Raw genomic sequence first — 19,821 nt, forward strand, 5'->3', positions numbered from 1 at the left:
CACATATACACAACACAAAATTACCCACACACTCCAAAACTGATAGTTAAGTCAAAATAGTCGCACACACTAGTGCCCACCACAGAGAGCACCCAGGTCATGCACACGAACACACAAAAAAGGGACAGTGTGAGAGCGTTTAGCCACAAATCTCCGGCCGGTGCTGACTCACTTCCAACCAACCAGCTAGATGCACTATTTAAAAACGCCTGAGCCATCTGCTACCAAAAAACTCTCTCCATTCCTTTATCAATAACTCCAATCTCTGCACTGAGTGAGCCGCTGCTTGTTTGTTTGGCCACCTCTGCATTTTCCTGCAGACTTTAGCACAACTAAGAGGACTCTGCGGGCTGCCGTTGGTTTGTTTCTGTGTTTGCTTGCTCTGTGGTGAAAGAGGATCAGCTCGGCTGCCCTGAGAGGATGCTGAGATAGATTTTTTTTTTTTCATCCGATTGTAATCCCCGATGTCGAATATCCCTCGGAGTGAGCTTTCCCTGCAAAGCAGCTACAGCTAGAGCCAATGAAACTGAGATTTGGCGAGGGAGAGAATGAAAACGATCTATCCGTCATCAAGAAAAAAGCCACACTGGCCTCCAGAAATGCTTGAAAGGCCTCCTGTGTACGAGCCCTGCGGTCAGCGCTTTCTTAAGTTGATTTCCGACCAAATGTTTGTCGTTTCTGTGCCAGTTTTTGATACACAGCGGCCGAGAATAGCTTTATTGTTGCCGTTTATGGTGGAGCCAGCTCAGAGGAAGATTTTATCACATTCGGTTAACACACAGGAAACACGGTCGAGATCTTCCAACTCTATTTTTTTTTCCACTCTTTTGTTCAGTGTTTTCCCAGTTTTATCTTTATAAGGAAATCTTTTCAGCTACTTTTAATAACAAACAAGAGACAGATTGATAATCTGTCTCTTGATCTTTCCCACCCAGAGGTGCGTTGCCCTCCCATCGTGACTCTGAAGAACATCTTTCTGTCCCCTCCTGCTTGTGGGAGAAGAGCAGTGTCTCCAGGCTTTTTTTGCCTCCTCAACTGTCGTCCAGGTTACAGTCTCCAGGGGAACAGGAAGGCGGTGTGCCTGAGCTCCGGGAACTGGACAGCCAATGTCTATAAAGCTGTCTGCACAGGTAACTGTGTGTGTGTGCGTGTGTGTGTGTGTGTGTGTGTGTGTGTGTGTGTGCGTGCGTGTGTGTGTGTGTGTGTGTGTGTGTGTGTGTGTGTCTTTTCCTAAAGAGGGAATCTATCTTTCCTTTCTGCAGGACTACGGTCAGGGCAGCGGTCAAAGCTGCAGTGGCTGTAAATTGTCTCTACAGTTGTAACAAGGAAGTAAAAAATACAGAGGCCAAGACCCCTCTGCTTGAAGCTCTGGAGGCTGAATGATGGAGTTTACAGTTAGGTTTGATCATTTTGTTTCTCCACATGACTTTGGAGTAGAAGAAGGGCCTGTATGCTCAGGTCCAGAAGTATTTTTGGAATTTTGCCACCACAGTGCAGTCAAGATATCAAACAATCAAGATGCGATTGACGTGCAGACTTTAGGGCTTAAAAAAAAGTGTTTGTTTTGGATTTGTTCTTTTTAAGGATTTTTTTATACACAGTCCCCCATTTTCACAGGCTAAAAAGTAATTGGACAATTGGCCAGGTTAGGTCTGCTCCCTCATTAATCCAGGACAATCTAAGCACATAATAAACTTAGATTCCTACTTCACTAGAACTCTCAATGAGGTGTGAAAAATGGAGGCGACATCCAGATACTTATAGACCTGACTATGTAAAGGAGTCGTTTTGAAAATACAGACATTTCCTGTCTTTCTAAGATGCAGAAGGATCACGTCGGTACACCAAAGTGTGGTCAAAAAGTTCTGCATCTCTGCCAATTAAAATGTAAAAAAACACATCTGATTTAAATTTAGCCTATGTATGCTTCAGAGTTATCACTTTTGTACCACTTTAACTGTTTGTGATTCCTGCTTGGATCACTTGTGCATTCCTGATTCTTGCAGGATCTCCTGCTGTCAAATGATATGATGAGAAGGGCAGGTGAGAACTGAAGAGTGTATTTCTGTGGTTGAAGAATTCCTGCATTATAGATAGACAGCTTCAGTTGTTTTTTCCCTGAAGAAATTGTATTGTAGGTCTAGACCCAGCTATCATAACCAGTGAAACTTCAGGCAGTTTGACAGAGAAGTTACTTGTTGCTAACTCTGCAAAGATAAAATCCCAGATGCCAAATTGCAATTTGTCAGAACAGAAATCCCTTGAAGCTAAGCTGGAAGCAGTCCAGAGGCACACAAAGAGAAGACCTTGAAGGTGAGATTGCCCAGATTTAAATAAGCTAAGGTTCCTAGTTATGTCAGGATGGGAATCTGGCATAAACATTTGCCGAATCAAATATGCAAAGCCATCTGCTGTGATGACCCTTTGTGAATATGGGAGCTGAAATAAGCTTCATTGCTAGGGTAGCAGAACTATGGGGATCCATTTTGTCATTTTGTGTGTGGTTAAAATTAGCAGGTGATTATTTAGCCATAAAGTTGGGAAGAAGAGGAAAGCACTTTGCATTTCTCCCTCCAATACTGAGTAATACACAAACACCCCCGAGGCCTCATGATTAAGATTTCTGTTTAAGACCATTTCATTCCTGTGAAAAACAAGATACAGCATTATTAGAAACTTGACTTGAAATCACTGCCGCATCTGACTGCCAACCTTTTTTTAGTAGTTTTGCGTGTCGTATGTGATAAATGCGGTCAAAAGTTGATTTTATATGGCATGAATGGGTGGGAGCTTTTAACAGGGAGCTGTATTTGCAGTTCAGAAATAGAAGTGCTGTTAAGAGTGAAACATGAAGATAGAGAATAAATGGAGAAAGAGGATGATATGAAAAGAAAAACAAGAGGAAACTTGGAGTGAGAATTTTTCCATTCTGTTATTTTTTCTCTGCTCTTCCAAAGGCGAGTATGAAGCTAATCTCCCCCCCTTAAAGCAGACCTCGGGTCACTAACTCAAACCATACTGTGTCCGAGCTTTCGAGTCTATCCCCTCAGCTCAGACTGGGCTCTGGAGATCATTATAACAGACTGCAGTACTCCAGATGCCTTGCAGGTGAAACAGGTGGTGCAGAACTGCTCTCTGTCCCCCCACCCCACCCCAAATGTCCTCAGTACCCTCATTTCCTCATGGAGAAAGTTTGCTAATGAAGGAACTTGTGTCATTAAGGAGAGGAAGAGGTGCCATAAAGATGAAAACGAGGGGAGAGGTAAGGCGGACGGGGAGGTGAGAGGGGAAGATGAGTCATCTGTAGGTGTTTTAAAATTACATGGCAGAGAGAAGATGAGTTTTTCTGATACTGTCAGACACAAATGGGCTGGAGGGAGGAGAAAAAAGATATAAAAAAAAAAGAAAATGTAAATTAGCTGGAAAGAATCAAGAAGGAGAGCTGCAATATGGGCGGCACATAACGAGCGCGAGAAAAGTTGTCACAAAGATGAGAGTGTTCGACTAAAGCTTCTGGCCTTCCCCTCCCCTCACTTCATGTTGATGACACCCAGAGTGAAATATGTTTCCCTTGTTATAAAGATGAAAGGATTCGATCTGAGCTCAAGTGTGTTAGTGTTTAACGGAGACGGATGCCTAAGTGGATGGGTCATCGGGTCCAGATGGGAGCAGCTCTGTTGCATAACGCAACAGGCATGACCACCGCCGATCGATGGGAGAAATCAGCTCTTGGAGGCTGAGCTTGTTTCCTGCAGGCTTGAACTGCGTTCAGCTGAACTGTGCTGGCTTCTCATTATTACACCATGCTGTATGGAGAATGAGACAAAGGAAGAAAATGTTTCATGCAAGGGTCACGGTGGCTCCGACAGCCAAGCAGGTGGACTGCTGAAGGTTTTTTCCAAATAAAGCTAAACTTCGTCCTGACAGTGCCTAGCTGTTTCCTGCTGGAACAATGAGAGGTTTTGTGCATTATCTAAGGGAAAAGACTATTATAATCGAAGTAAAAGCGTTGAACTTTGTGCAGATAGCTTTTAAAAGCTAGGTTTGTCAAATGTTTGACAGACACTTGATATGAGGTTTATTTATTTTTGATAAATTATTGAACCTTAGCAAACACCAGCTCTATGTGGCACAGACATTTGAGTCGTAGTTGTGTGGCACTGTCTTCACAAGTAGTCGTCCAGGCTGCTGGAGCTGCTTTTTACCAGTGGATTTACAAACCAACATAACTCTAGCTAATTTGCTCAGAGAGGGCTATAATTATCTTGGAATTGTCTTTTTTTCCCTTCAAACAATCAAAGTACAAACAGATTGAGTAGAGAAAACAAAAAGAATTGGCCAGCAGTTGGAAATTTTCTTTATTGATTTAGTTAACTTTTATAACCAAAAGCTGGTTTTGTTCAAAGCCTTTCTGACTTTTATCTACCTCTGCACTATGAGGTGTTTGGAGAGTGCTACAATACTCACATAAACAACAAATCATACGAGCTTAGAGTGCTAAACAAAAACATACTTTTTTTTCCTTGGCTCTCTTCATAGAGTTGTAAAAACATATAAGCAATTCACTCTGTCACAATATCAGATTACTGCTACAGGATTCATGATCAGAATCAGCTTCATTGGCCACGTATGTGTAGCATACAAACAAAGAATTGGGCTTTCTTTGTTCTCAATTTACATAACCGAATAGACAATATGTGTGGCATATTTGTATTTATAGGTGCAGCGGTGCAAATATGTTGGAATAAATACCAACAGGTGAAGTGAATAACACTGATTATCTCTCCATCATGGCACCTGTTAGTGATATATATTAGGGGGCAAGTGTACATTTTGTTGTCGAAGTTGATGTGTTAGAAGCAGGAAAAAAGGGCAACCGTAAGGGTTTGATTGAGTTTTGCAAAGACCAAATTGTGATGGCTAGATAACTGGTTCAGAGCATCTACAAAACGGCATCTCTCTGGGGTGTTCCTGGTCGGCACTGATCAGCAACAGAAGTGTTCCAAGGGAGGAACAGTGGTAAACCTGTGCCAGGATCATGTGCAGCCAAGGCTCATTGGTTTACATTGAGTAAAGGCTGGCCCGTGTGGTCTGATCCAGCAGACGAGCTACTGTAGCTCACATAGCTGGAATTGTTCAATGTGGTTCAAATTGACAGGTGTCAGAATACACAGAGCATCAGAACCAGACCATAGAAGAATGGGAGAAGATCTAGTCTAATGATGAAGCATTGTTGCAGACCATGCACATCCTTCCATAGAAACAGTACTCCTTGATGGCTCTTTCAGCAGGATCATCTGTCCTGCCACAAAGCAAAAATGGTTCAGAAACGTTTTGAGGAGCACAACAAGTTTGAGGTGTTGGCTTGGCCTCCAAATTCCTTAGATCTCAGCCCAACCAAGCATCTGTGGGATGGGCTGGACAAACACGTTCGATCCACCTCACAACTTACAGGACTTAAAGGATATGCTGGTAACATCTTGGTGCCAGATACTACAGCACACCTTCAGCAGTCTAGTGGAGTCCATACCTCGACAGGTCAGGGCTGTTGTGGTAGCAAATGGAGGACCTGGTGGTCATACTATTGTACCTAATCACAAACATCTGGTAAGAATTTCATGTCAACAGCACCTTTAGCCAATTTACTTAAAAATTGTACGTATTTGGGGTCAGTAGCAGGTATGTTGGTGGACGTTGAAGTGTAAGTAACAGGATAACAGTGTTTTGCAGGTGCAGGTAGTTGTCAGTAGGCTGGAGTCTTAATCAGGCAGTTCGAGGAGGTGAAACGTTCATATTTAGATACCACTGTTATTATCAATCAATACCTCTAGACTGCAATACCTCTAACAAAGAACTAACAGCGATTTCATTTGAGCTTGATGCATGTTGATGTGCTGGGAGTGACGAAGGGAGTGTTGAGCTGGAGTAAAAGCAAGAAAGAGTGCTTTTTATTCCGTGTCTTTACTTGGACTGCACAGAATCTAAGAGCGAGGTCTAGTGGTGCTGGAGCACGAGCAGTGGTGTTGTCTCACTCTCTCTTTGATTGCTTATCAACAATGACAAACTGCCTTGTTATGTTTTAAGCTGTTGGGGGCAATATGACATCACACGCCTGCTCTATCAGCGATAATGAGGAGCAGGTTGAGGTCAATGTCTGCGGGTTATGATGAAGGAACATCTGCAATAGTTGAATCCAATTTCATTCTCTTCTTCTTCTCCACCTTTTTTGTCCCTCTGTCTTGTTAGATACTGAGCCACCGTGGCTACAGTGCCCCGACAACATTGTTGCAGGGACAGTTGAGCGCCGCGGCACGACCATCGTCAGCTGGAACGTCCCAAATGCCACGGACAACTCTAAAGAAGAGGTTAGATATTTGAGTAAAAAACAGTCAAATTAGATGCTACTTAATTCTAGAATAGCTTGATAATTATGGGGTAATGGTTTCCCGCCCTTGGTATCAAAAGTTTGTTGTATCCACAATAAACCTGTAACATATGATAAGAGGGCACAAGCATGAGCTAAAGTACAGTATTTATTGCATACATGGCATGTGACATTCTGTGGTTTACTTTATGTGGTAGGATAGATTACATGGCTGTTTTGTAAAATTCTCAATTAATTTGCACAAAAGTAAATCTCTTCTAATTTATTCAGCTTTCAGCTTCCTGCTTTGAAAGCAGTTTGACTCTCTTCTTCTTCACATTTTGTTGTCTCTCACTCCTCCAGGTGGTGGTCCAGGCGAAGCCAGTCTATAGTCTTCCACAGCTTTTCCCCATTGGCAAGGAAACCATCACATACTTTGCTACAGACCGCTCTGGAAATCAGGCCAACTGCTCCTTTACAGTCACCGTCATCGGTGAGCTCATCCTTCTGGGGACCACATAAAACCAAACAATGGATGCTGCATGTGGCCTGTGGCAGATTACAGAGAGCGAGGGGGGGGCAGAGAATTCGGTCACACAGCGTTTATGTTGTGTTTGGACAACTGCTCCTGTCCTATACAGAATCAAATAAATGATAAAAAGTGCCTTTTTTTAGTAAGCAGAGTTTGCATGCTCCGTGCTCGTGTGGTTGTCTCCGGGTACTCAGACTTCCTCCCGCAGTCCAAATACATGTGTGTTAGTTTAACTGGTGATTGTAAACTGGTCGTGCTGTAGGTGTGAATGGTTGTCTATAAAAAGTGAATATGATTGGCAACTTCAAGCAACTATGGACGAAATAACTACTGGCAACATGAAGTGGGCGGGCTGACATATGACCTGATAGTAAACGCATTAGAGGGTCCCTAAGTTGTGACTCCATAAAGTTGGAAAAGGCTCAAGTTCCCAGATGACTCTGAGTGAGATAAGTGGAAGAAGAAAGATGGATAATTAGTGGATAAATATGCTGATACAGTGGGACGTAGTTTGTAAAAAGGGTAAAGACAGTGAGTGTCTTTTAAGGTCCAAACTCGTCACCTCTCAGTGGGGACACTTTACCGCCAGTTTGTTACTGGATTGCTGCAGTTTGTTTCAGTGATTTCACCGAAGCACTTTCAGAGATTTTAATTGACTAACTTAGCAGTAAGTTCTGCTCCAGCAGGTGCCAAACACTGTTTGCTGTTGAGAGTGAATAACAGGGGTGTCCCATGTCAGCCACCCAGTAATCACTGCAGTCGGGGGAAAAACCCCAAGCATGGTAGCTGTGAACATTTCCATATGTTATTATGTTGGTGGAAAGTTGTGGGTTTTTTATTAGAGACATGTGTTCAACTCGTGCCCTCTGACACTCTCTGCTGCTGCTGCATCGAGAAAGTCAGATGACAGAGTCGCACTCGGCTCCCCAACGTTTTTTTTTCCTCACTTTATCGTCTGTTCAGCTCTTTGTTTGCTATAAATGCCTTTGTACCTAAATATTATTGAGTTTGCGGCCTGATTTAGTCTATTTATAGTGACTGGCGTTCAGAAATGTGACTTTAACAAGTTTTCTCTGTCTGTGCGCTTACTTTCTGTCTGCCTCCAGATACGGAGCCCCCGGTCATCGACAGGTGCAGGTCACCGCCCGCGATCCAGGCCACGAACGCAGAGACGGCGGTGGACTGGGAAGTCCCGCAGTTTTCCGACAACTCAGGTATGTCTGGTCGCTCCTTCTTTAGACCGTTTATTCTTCTGTTCCACTCTGCTCCACCCACTGTCTCAGTCGATGATGGCTAAACAGGATCTTTTCCTCTGGGAGATTGGAAAAAGAAGGTTCTGCGAATAACGGTGAAGGACACTGGACATAGAGGACCAACTGTAAGTGGGTGCATGGACGCCTCATTAGCGCGTCTGTGTTTAGAAAGAGAACGGGCCTAGCGGACAGATGAAGCTGTTACAGCGTCTGCGAATATCATTAATGCGAAAACAGATGGAGGCAGTGGAGAGAAGCAGGTGTTATTGCTATGAAAAAAGTTCTTCTGTGGGAATGCGTGCTCATTCCACCCATTTTTCACACAGTCTGGATAATTGTGCGAGCAAATGCAGTACTCGAGTCAAATGCTTTGGACTGTCAGTTCATTATGTTTGTGGGTTTTTTGGTTTTTTTTAATCAGAGTGATTGCAGTTGTTATGTTAAGACATTAATCACTGTCTAGGTGAAGCTGACGCTCTAGCAGTACACCCACTAGAAAAATATCTGTTTAATTTACAGCATAAGGACTTCACCTAAGTGACAGTTCTTAGAAGTGTTGTTCATTGGCATAAAAAAAGTAAAGTTGTGCGGTGATTGTGGTTCTGTGGTGACTCGAGACTAATCACTCACATTTCATGGAGCTGCTCTTAACCGATTCCTCTCTAAGACAGTGTAAATGTAAACCTAGAAAACATTATGGAATACGATTGCAAGAAAAATGTTCTGTATTTTTGCATAAATATGACCTTGAACATTTACACAAGTGCAAAAAGTAGAGACAGAGAGCCCAATTACGTAAATATAAATATTATACTGGGATGTGTGGGGTTTTCCTTGGCTCAGAATGACTCTTTAGGGGGAAAGTATGCACGTAAGCATGATTGGTTTGCACATAGCTAGGCAAAGATTCTTAATTACATTAGTTAACAGAAGAGTTTTGTTATTTTTGGCTATTTTATAAAGAAAAACATCTGAGCTTTTCGGGGGGTTTTCTCGAAACTGAAAAGTGTCAGGCCTAAAATAAATTATCCACAGCAGGTGAACTATAGGAAATAGGAAGAATTTCAGTAAAAACCTGACCCAGGATCTGACAGGCACATCTGGACCTTCAGTTGATCCATCTACTGTTCACTGAAGCCTCATCAGAAATGGTCTCAGTCGAATTGTGGGTGTCATGAAGCCGTTTTTAAGGAAGGGCAACCTTGAGAAAAGGCTATGAGGTTTCAGGAGCCAGTTTTCTATCCCCTTTTGTGGAAAACCAAAAACCAGGAGCCACAGAAATAAACAGACATCTTAACCTAAGAGAGAGGGAAGGCAGAATAGTTCGTACAGTAGCAGTGACGGTGCTTAGTGGGCTTACTGGGAAGATGAAGTGAGTCGAAAGTACAGGCAGGTACTTCTTTTTACTGGTTAATGTGCGAATTTCCTGACTTAGACTTAATTTGCAAATATGTCTTCAGGCTTCACTTTGGATTAACTTTTTTTTCTTTTTAATTCAGAATAATATAGTGAAGGATGAGATAAATTAAACATGTACTGCGATGATTACAGAGGACAGAATTATTTGAATGCAGGGCTTCATCTTCAACATGTTATGTATTTTGTGAATTTGTGATTTAATAACTTGCTGAAATGAAAAAGGCACGTTGAGTCTGCTCTTTATCAAACTTTTTTTTGCAGCCGTGTTTCTAAAAAGCTAAAACGGGGCCACAGAGCAATAAATTCAACATTGAAACGTTCTTCAAGGGTGTTTTGACAGGCAATAAAGCTGTAACTGGCAACTCCAGGACTCAATACACAACCAAATCTGAATGCTATAAAAGTTTGTATGAAGGTCGCTTTGCCAGATAGACTAAATACCGTAGAGCCGGGTGAATTTGTCCTGGCGCTCCGACTGTACCCAAACAGCTGGGGTGGTGACAGACAACAAACCAGACTTCTTCGGGCTCCAGCCCGCAGCCGGGCTCATGTAATGCACCGACTCTGTACATAAATAACACTAACAGTGATTACGTGTGTGTGTGAGTGTGTGTGTTCACAAATTCAGACCCAAACACAGGCGCCAAAATTAACATCTCGCTCACCAAAGCCCCAAAGTGATCATTCCCCACCTGCCTGCAGAGGTGCACCCCCATCAAACACACACACACACTGTAATAACAGGCTACTGCGGCTGCTTCAGGTCCACACGACGTCAGCCTGGGGCTGCTTCGACGTCAGTGTTTTGTTTTTCCAGGCCCACACCCTGATGCCAGCTCTATATATAGTCATGACTCTGGAGACACGCACATACAAACACACACACTTGGGCTAAATATAAGGGGAGACTCCAGCAGGCCAGACATGTGTCAGCCCTGTTGGAACGGCGGTGCTACTGTTAATACAGGAGATGGATCAGAGTTAAACGAAAGGTTGATCCCTCACTTTTCCCTCCTCCTTAATCCCGTCTGTGTCTCTCACACTTGGTGCAGATGTTTCATTGTTCTTTGTCCACAACCTGTGTGTCAGCCTAAACACCAACACACTCATACACTCCGCTCATCACAGCAGCCTCTCCCAGTGCTCTATCCGTCACTTTCTTAAGTTTCCTTTTCAATTCCCAGACCTGGATTCTTTTTTTTTCTGCTGCCACGCGATGCCCAGACACATTATTCCTATGTTTAACATAACAGCTATGGTTCATAGGAGTGACTCATTTAGTCCTGGAATATAAACTAAGGCTTAGAGTGCCCTCTGCAGGAAAACCAGAGTAACTTCGGATTAGAGATGAAGACTTTTAAACTTGGAAAAATAAGTTCCCAACAGCAGGTGTAAAGGGGGAAAATAGAAAACACTGTTAGACCAAAAATATTAAATCATGGATACATTTGCGTGCAGCGCTATGTTCTGATTTTAATCAGTTTAAAAGCCCCAAAAGATGCTCCATGTTAACCCTCACATCAAACTGTTATTTTACATTGACTTCTTCATAATGTGCAGTAATGTGCACAAGTCTGTAACGTTAAATGTTTCTCGGACCATTCTTGATCTTTGAACATTGGCTGCTTTCCACTAATTTTCAGCTCGGACCTTGTAGCAAAAAATTCAGATTTTTGATATTGAAGCCACTTGACCCTGACCTGAGAATCATTCAAGCATAAAAATGCAGATACAGAAATGTTATTTTTGTATTTGGTTATAGTTTACTGATGAATAGTTGGGTAGCTGGCACATTTTCTGAAAACAGCAGTTTCTGTCTCACACTCACAGGATGCTTTAACCCACCTAATACTACTTCTTTGTACAGTCCATATGATTATGCTTTTTCACAACAAGATCACCAGGAAGGGTCAGCAGAAATGAAATAATCATCTCTCTGTCTGTCTTTCAGGCGGTCGCCTCACAGTAACCAGTCGCCACAGTCCAGGCTCTCTGTTTCCAGTAGGAGAGACTGTGGTGCAGTACACCGCTACTGATGCAGCAGGAAACAGCCGCACATGCAACCTCACAGTAACTGTCCAAGGTATAAGAGCACCCCTGCATCTCAGTGACGTACCTGCACCCCAAGGAACCCTTTCTCTCTTTTTTTTATCTTGTGTGATGAGAATGAAATACACAGTAAATAAAACAAAACACCAGTGTCAGTGTCCTTTTGCAGTGCCTGAATTTTTCAGTTTCATTGTGCAGTCATGCATGAAGGTAATCAGACACTGAGCTCCGACTTGAGAAAACCATGGAAGTGCATTATGTGTATTTGCTCAGGGACAACGTGTGACCAGCCGTACGTCCCAGTGAATGGAGAGTTCATCTGTTCTGAAGAGGAGGAAGGAGTCAACTGTACTCTCCACTGTAAAGACGGCTATAGCCTCACTCAGGATGCTGTCCACAGCTACTTCTGTGCCTACAACGGCATCTGGGAGCCAGCCTACTCTCCAGACAGACCAGACTGTTCATGTTAGTGTGGCAGAATATATATATATGTTTATACATACATGCTGTATGCCTCACTGTTTATTTTCAGTTTCAGAAGAAGAATTTTTCTTCTTTAGGAGGTAGAGAACATCAGTGTGCCACCGCCAAAACAAAACATTCTATAAATAAAACACAACTTGACCATGAAAATCAGCAAGAAAATACAGGCCTCTTACCTACATACATATATGTCATACATAGATACATACAGGGTGCTCTGTTTAAGCTGTTTTAACCTGGCTACAGCAGCTGCAAGCCTCTTTGCAACCCCCCTCCACCTCTGACCCTCCTTTTTATTGTGTATTTGACTTAATCAGTGTCACATCTGATACCACTGGTGCACGCTCTGTTCTCTACAGGTTTTCTCCAGTGCAAATAACCTTTTTTTTTTTTTACCATAGTAGTGCTGACTGAAGTGTCCTTTATGTCCTCTCCAGTGAACCGTATAGCCAACAACGGGTTTAAGCCCTTCGAGATGCTCTTTAAAGCATCTCGCTGTGACGACGTGGACCTCGTCAAGTCATTTACTGGAGAGTTCAACAGCAAACTGGGAGGCATGGTGAGGACTTCTATCTCTGCAAACACATGGATAAGCTGTGAACCAACTCTTGAATACATGTTGCATTTTGTGGTTTGTCTTACAGCTGCCTAAAATTTGTGGCAATGACGATGTCACCTGCAAGCTGGAGGTGATGTCACAGGGACACTGTCTGGAGTACAATTACGACTATGAGAATGGATTTTCTATTGGTAGGATTACCTGGCAAAAATCCCCGAATATAACACTTATGTCTTAAATTAAACATTTTCACGATCATCTTCTCTCTTCTTGTTTTACACCCTTTAGTACCAGGAGGTTGGGGGGACAACTGGGGCACTCAGGGCTCCCAGGACTATGCCTACTTTGAATCTGGCTTTGCCACAAGCACCCGGCAGCTCCCCACCCAGAACCAAGACGGCAGCATGCAACTTCACCACCGCACCAAGAGGCACAGAAAGATCAAAGGCCCGACTAAAGACCACAAGATCCAGATCTACTTCAACATCACAGGTAGAATGTCTAAGAGATCTCAAATGTCTGAGTTGCTACGCTGCTACTGCTGACTGTCAAAAGCTTTTTAAAGGCTGCACATTAATGTTGCCACAAGCAAAAACAGAGCGAGAATCATGTGTTTATTTATTTTCGAAGAACAACGTACAATAGCTCAAAAAGCTTGAAGCTTAGCATGTCTATAATCTTTCTAGTGCAGCATTTTCTTGCTCTCAGACACGCCTATGTTTCAGTCGTTTAAACTTTGGCCATTCTCCCAGCAAGCATCCCTTTGCCCCTGTCGAGGAACGACTCAATTGAAGTGGCCAATCAGAAGAGGCTCCTGCGGATGCTGGAGCAACTTACCAATAGACTGAAGAGAACACTGTCCAAGCAGCCGCTGTCCAATTTCCACTTGTCTTCAGAGATGATTATAGCAGATCCCAAATCACTGGAAAGCAAGAGGGCGTCTCTCTTCTGCAGGCCGGGCTCAGTCCTCAAAGGCAGGATGTGTGGTGAGTATAGGAAGGTGCACCCACCTAACCTCAGGGTTCCCTTCATAAGAGTATGAAAGCACATTGCGGTATTGCTTTTCCTAGCCTCTAACTGTGAATGCTCTTTCAGTCCAATGTCCAGTGGGAACCTACTTTTCTCTTGAATATAATGAGTGTGAGAGTTGCTGGCTGGGTTCCTACCAGGACCAGGAGGGTCAGCTGGAGTGTAAGTCCTGTCCTGAAGGAACCTCCACAGCCTACCTGCACTCCCGCAGCATCGCTGAGTGCAAAGGTACAAAACATGCACATGAACAGAAAGACGTCTGTCTTTTTGTGCTCAGATTTAAATGTTATTTTTCATATATGGGATTTTTTTTCTGTTTCATTTGGCTGGTGACGTGGTGATATTCATTTATTTTCAGGGCAGTGTAAGCCTGGTAGTCACTCTCGAAATGGGTTGGAGATCTGTGAGTCATGCCCCCTGGGTCACTTCCAGCCTTCTTTTGGAGCCAGAAAGTGTGAGGTCTGTCCCGATGAGACTTCCACAGTCACCAGAGGAGCCGTGGACGAGACAGAGTGTGGAGGTGATATAGTTTGACAGGCATAAAGTACACTACCCTAATGTCTTGCTAACTTAATTTATTTCCACTCTGGTGAGACCTAATCATTCCTGAGAAGAAAACCAATATTTTCCCAGCTTCTAATCAAAAACATATTTGTTGGAATTTGGCACTGATGTCCCATTATATCAAAAAAGTTAATTCCTACTTGGAAAAATTAGATAGTTGCCCTTTAAAGTTGGATGGAATAATCTAGAAACTCAAAAGTTTTGTTCCCAGGTTTCCAAGTTAAAATACATAAATAATCTACAACCTTTCAGACTTGGAGCTGTTAGGTGTTTTCCAACCAGCAAATGCTGCTTGTTTCAAATGTTTTTGGGTGATCCTGCCACTTCACCTGCTCCTCTAATCCTCGAATGTTTCTTTTTCTATTTTTTCCTGCGCCCCTCTTTCGATTTATGGGCTCTCTTGGACAGTCCCCTGTTCAGCAGGTCATTTCTCCCGCACCGGTCTGGTTCCCTGTTACCCCTGTCCCAGAGATTACTACCAGCCTGAACATGGCCGCTCTTACTGCCTCTCCTGTCCCTTCTATGGGACCACCACAATCACAGGGGCCACCACCATACAGCACTGTTCCAGTAAGTGTGCACGACTGCTAGTCTTGTCTGGGTGCAATATTCACGCAACACTCTGATACAAACACTCCAGTCCTGATTTGATAATATTTTATTTTGGGACCTGATAAAAACATTGAGGTTGGATTGAAGTTGTTGTTTTTTTATATATATTGAAATCTTCTGCTCAGCAGGGGATTGGAACTTCTTGCACCACTGTTAAGTAGGTTTGGAGTGTGATACAGTAACTGCAGGAGGCAACATGCACAAAGTAATACAGTTCTCCTATAGTCCCATACAATACAAAGCAAGGTTTAATAGGTAGCTACAGTTCATTTGGACCAGATTTTGCATTGATTAATAATTATAGAAGCCCCCCACCCCTCCTGTGAATTTCATTAGCATTAATGTGACTTTTAAAACACCCGTTCACGACTCGTTAATGTGACTTTTGGATAAATCAGGTCCCGACACAAGCTTGTCAAAGGGATGAAGTTTATTGTTAATGTGTTAATTAAATTTGCTGCCCAGTTTGTCTCACTCTTAGCTCCAGTTTTGATGTAAGTCTGATGTTGGCAGCCGTATGCTGACTCTGTTCACACGTCAGATTTATATGTCAGTGTCATTTCTGCTTTTCTGAGTTGGCATGTGAATTAATTTATGTTAGACATCTGGAGAACATGCCAAGTGAAGTCAGCAGAGAGTAAAAATACAAGAAACTGCTGCGCGTCTGTGTAAGACCGTGCTGCCACCGCTGCAGTTGTGTGCTGTCTGATTTGTGGTGTGACAGCTCGGTCCAACTTGAAACACGATTACTGCACAAGATCAGGGGAAATGGAAATAATTTGGCTTTTATTGCTCGGCGGCAGAATGGAAATGAAAAACACTGTGTCTGAAGGGTGGGAATGAACAGAGGTTTGGACACGCTGCCAGAGTTGAATAAGAATAGTTTTTGTTCAGCTGGATGTCAAACGTCTGCCAGTCTGGTAGCAAAGGGAAAGATCCTCGCTGTGTTTTTCCAACTTGTCTTTGCTTACACTGTCTGTGTTTTCTCTGGGTGTCATGGTCAGGCTTTGGCTCCAGCTTTCTTCCAAAGGAGGAGAGCGTCACTGCAGCTCCCGAGGTGGAGGTCATTGATGAATACCAATCCAGCAGTCAGGTTTGCCTTTGTCTTTTCTCAAAGTCCCACTCTTTACCATTAAAAAACCCCTGAATACCAGGCGGTCCCACAGTGACTGGAGAATGTGGTGTGAACAAAATGATTGCTACCGTGTGTAAATTTAAGGCAACTTGCAATCTGGCTTTAAAGACGAGGACCAGGTCTACGATCATTGCAGTCAGGGGTTGTCTTCAAAGCAACTTTGAGTCGGTTATATATTAGTGTTTGAAAGGTCAAGTTACGCAATTTATTTGTTATAATTCAGTGATTCACTGTAATAAATAATCAAAAATTGCAATTCTGTTGCAGTTCTGTTGCTATCTGCGTTCACAAAGACTCACTTTAAACTGAAAGTCACATGATCTTACTTCCATTCAGAGTCCAGGCAGAGCCTCATAGATTTAAAACAGCAACTCAGGAAAAGTGATGTAGTTGGAGCAGGATGGTGATTTAACTGTAAAAGGAGACAGTGCTTTATAAATATAACCAGCATACAAACACTCAGCAGAGATTGGAGTGGAGTCCAGTGCAAAGAGATGCAGATGTGTAATTATCATCAGCACAAATTGCCTCAGAGTAATTACACTGTGTTGGCAATCTGTGTGTTTATAAATTAGGCAGCGGTTATTTGCAAACCTTTGCCAAACTGCCTGTGAGCATTTGCAGTGTGTCTGATTGTTGATAGACAGGAGACAGGCTGCCTAACACCAGCTGAGCTGTGCAGTCGCTCAGTAATTGCTTTGTACGCTCACCCTCTGCTTAACCAATCATCAGGCAAACACTGATTTTTCTCATTTGCAAAGATATTCCTTGTTCTAGTTTTGTGTAACTGAACAATTAGGATTCATTTGGAGCTCTGCAGATTCTGCATGTACTCATAGAAAAAACAAAAGCCTGTTTGTATAAACATGGATTTGCACTTGTTTCCTGTTGAATGAACCGTTTGTCTGCCTCCCATTCAATTTTTAAGTACTCTAGAAACCACACGTAAGCCCACAGTCTGAGAGTGAAGAGCTCTAATGGGGTGATACAGTAATATGAGGTCATTAAGATTAGATAGGGCCTGATTATTCAACACCTTGTAGGATTTTTAATTCGACAAAGCTTGTCTAGTCTTAAAAACTAAAAGCTTTACCTTTCTTACATCCACATGTGTGAACAACATGAAATTGCAGGGACCTCAGGAGGGTTTGAACCCACAACTTTCCTGTTTTAAGCCAGCAGTGAAACATCTGGACCGTAGTGTCTGATACCGAATGAAGTTAGCTTTTCATTAAACTTCAATAAATGAAAGAATTGGCAACACTTTAATGTCTAAAAGTAAATATTTCACCTAGCTTCTTTTTGTATTTGGCTGAACAGAGACTGTCTCCTATTACTGCACCTTAAAATCTAATATCTACCTTTCACTGCTTGAGAATTGCACACATGCTTTTTCTTAGAGTATTTAGTGCAGAGTTTAGGATAACCATCTAATGTTAACATATTTGAGAGGACTTGATATCATTGTTTCATCTGCTCTACCCACAGGTTTTCCATGAGTGCTTCTTGCATCCGTGTCAGAACAAGGGAACATGTGAGGAGGTTGGAGCAGGATATGTGTGCACCTGCATGCCCGGGTTCACAGGTAGATCACCCATCAGTAGATCAGTGATAATGATTGATTCTCATGTGACATATTACAAGAACTGGATACACCCTCTGATTTCACGGTCAGGTGCCAAGTGTGAGATTGACATAGACGAGTGTAACTCTGCTCCCTGCCAAAATGGAGGCCTGTGTAAGGACGGCATAGGAGACTTCCAGTGTCAGTGCAAGCCTGGATTTTTAGGTAAAGGGACCTTTGAGTTTGTAGCTCAGTATGCACAATACTCAAAACAAAGGTTGGCAGGTTAGGGTCAGTGATTATTTCAAGACCTTGCAAGTTTAGGTTTGACTTGCAAGTTTCTGACTGCACATTTTACAGAGCCATGACATCGATACACTGTAATATTTATATAATATACTCTATGTGCAACATTAGTGTATCTCATGTTTGTGCTTATTCTCCTGCTGTGTCTCAGGCTCCTTGTGTGAGGCGGAGGTAAACGAGTGCCACTCCAACCCATGTCTCAATGAAGGCGTGTGTGTGGACGAGGTCAACAAGTTCGCCTGCAGCTGTTCCACGGGCTTCACAGGTTGCACACAAACTGACGTAACAATAATAGTTACATGTAGTGTGTAATATCAGATAAGTCTTCATGATCAAATGTCAACAGGATCTCGTTGCGAACTGGAAATCGACGAGTGCCTGTCCAACCCCTGTTTGAACGGCGGCATGTGCGAAGACATGGCCGGTGGTTACACATGTAACTGTGCCGTTGGATTCTCAGGGGACAGCTGTGAGATCGACACTGATGAGTGTTACAGCTCTCCCTGCCTGAATGGAGGCTCGTGCCTGGATGCTGTGAACAGTTTCAGGTAATAAACGTCCAGATGGAAAGCAGGAGTGATGGGATCTGCTGCTTGAAATAAACAGTGCAGGAAAGAGTACTCATTTCTGATGAGATGTTTTGTATCTGCGTGATGAAGTTGACACGGACAGAATGTGGTCGGTTTTCAAAGTTAAAGTCCCCTCATGTGCAGTAAGTTATTGTGCTGCATTGTTAAAGACTGCAAATAAGAAGTTATTGTACACGCTTGTCTTCTTCCTCTGTGTCAGATGTCAGTGTGTGGAGGGTTACCGAGGCCGGCTGTGTGAGGTGGATGTGGATGAGTGTGATCCGAACCCCTGTGTAAATGGGGCCAGCTGCTTAGATGGACTGGGGTCCTACACCTGCCGCTGCCTCCCTGGGTTCAACGGAACCAGGTGTGAGACAGGTACTATAGGCCAGATGGCACATCACCATGGCAACTCTAGATGGAGGAGGACAGGGAAAGATGTAATTAACGTGAAATGTTTTCAGCTGTCAGTTACACCTGACTGTGTCTGTCAGAGTAAAGGGTCGTCATTGGTTAACCCCGGATAGCCTTTTGTCTTTGGCATCTTCGTCTGGACAAGTGGTGAAGATGATGGATGGAGAATTTCATGCAACTATACTAAAAAAATATTTAAAAAGTGTTTTAAAAAATAGACTAATAACAAATTTCCTTTCTTTGGATTTTTGTAAAATTTCAAATAAAACACCATATTTTGAAAATATTTATGGATAATGTTTGAGCTTTTTATAAGAGAGTTAGAAAGAAATGTAGTTGGGAAACATCAGCAGTAACTAAAATAATGGGTTTTTTGCATTTTTAAGTTAAATGAAATCACCGTTTCTTCTCTGTCCTGTCAGAGATGTCCTCTGCCTTCAACCTGGACTTTGAGGTGTCTGGCATCCACGGTTATGTGATGATGGATGGAGTGATGCCAGCGCTGACCGAAATCACCTGCACCTTCTGGATGAGGTCATCTGACACCACTAATTACGGCACGCCGGTGTCCTACGCTGTGGAAGGCAGTGATAACGCTTTCCTTCTAATAGACTACAACGGGTCAGTGATGCAGCGAGATTTAAGGGGCAGACGTTTTTTAAGTATCACTTTCCCTTCACGATTTTTTTCTTTCTTTCCGGCGTTGCCGCAGGTGGGTGCTGTATGTGAACGGTAAGGAGCGGATCACGGACTGCCCTGCGGTGAACACCGGTCAGTGGTACCATATCGGTGTGTCCTGGAGGAGCTGGGATGGAGACTGGAGAATCTACATCAACGGGAAGCCCTCAGACGGAGGCAAAGGCCTGTCAGTCGGCACCACTATCCCAGGTGTAGTGCTATCCTCGGCCAAGACAGATGTTCTTTGAAGTCATTAAATATGCAACATCAGTGATAATTAGCTTTCAATAA

At 43.1% G+C, this 19,821-nt stretch overlaps 1 protein-coding gene across 3 annotated transcripts in view; it reads left to right on the forward strand.

The window, feature by feature from the left end:
* svep1 (sushi, von Willebrand factor type A, EGF and pentraxin domain containing 1) overlaps positions 1-19,821 on the forward strand; it is a 114,946-nt gene that overhangs the window by 75,032 nt on the left and 20,093 nt on the right. For all 3 annotated transcript variants that reach the window (XM_026154511.2, XM_080298423.1, XM_080298422.1), the window contains 21 exons: positions 936-1,130; positions 6,247-6,365; positions 6,728-6,857; positions 8,003-8,110; positions 11,520-11,651; positions 11,891-12,082; positions 12,538-12,659; positions 12,745-12,850; positions 12,948-13,151; positions 13,412-13,645; positions 13,755-13,916; positions 14,047-14,208; positions 14,661-14,822; positions 15,869-15,957; positions 17,488-17,584; positions 17,675-17,788; positions 18,021-18,134; positions 18,216-18,417; positions 18,659-18,816; positions 19,275-19,473; positions 19,565-19,740. In XM_026154511.2, coding sequence (XP_026010296.2) covers positions 936-1,130; positions 6,247-6,365; positions 6,728-6,857; positions 8,003-8,110; positions 11,520-11,651; positions 11,891-12,082; positions 12,538-12,659; positions 12,745-12,850; positions 12,948-13,151; positions 13,412-13,645; positions 13,755-13,916; positions 14,047-14,208; positions 14,661-14,822; positions 15,869-15,957; positions 17,488-17,584; positions 17,675-17,788; positions 18,021-18,134; positions 18,216-18,417; positions 18,659-18,816; positions 19,275-19,473; positions 19,565-19,740 — 3,177 coding nt within the window. The remainder of the gene's footprint in view (positions 1-935; positions 1,131-6,246; positions 6,366-6,727; positions 6,858-8,002; positions 8,111-11,519; positions 11,652-11,890; positions 12,083-12,537; positions 12,660-12,744; positions 12,851-12,947; positions 13,152-13,411; positions 13,646-13,754; positions 13,917-14,046; positions 14,209-14,660; positions 14,823-15,868; positions 15,958-17,487; positions 17,585-17,674; positions 17,789-18,020; positions 18,135-18,215; positions 18,418-18,658; positions 18,817-19,274; positions 19,474-19,564; positions 19,741-19,821) is intronic.

Source organism: Astatotilapia calliptera, chromosome 3 (genome assembly GCF_964374335.1).
Source record: "Astatotilapia calliptera chromosome 3, fAstCal68.1, whole genome shotgun sequence".
Taxonomy (NCBI): Eukaryota; Metazoa; Chordata; class Actinopteri; order Cichliformes; family Cichlidae; genus Astatotilapia; species Astatotilapia calliptera.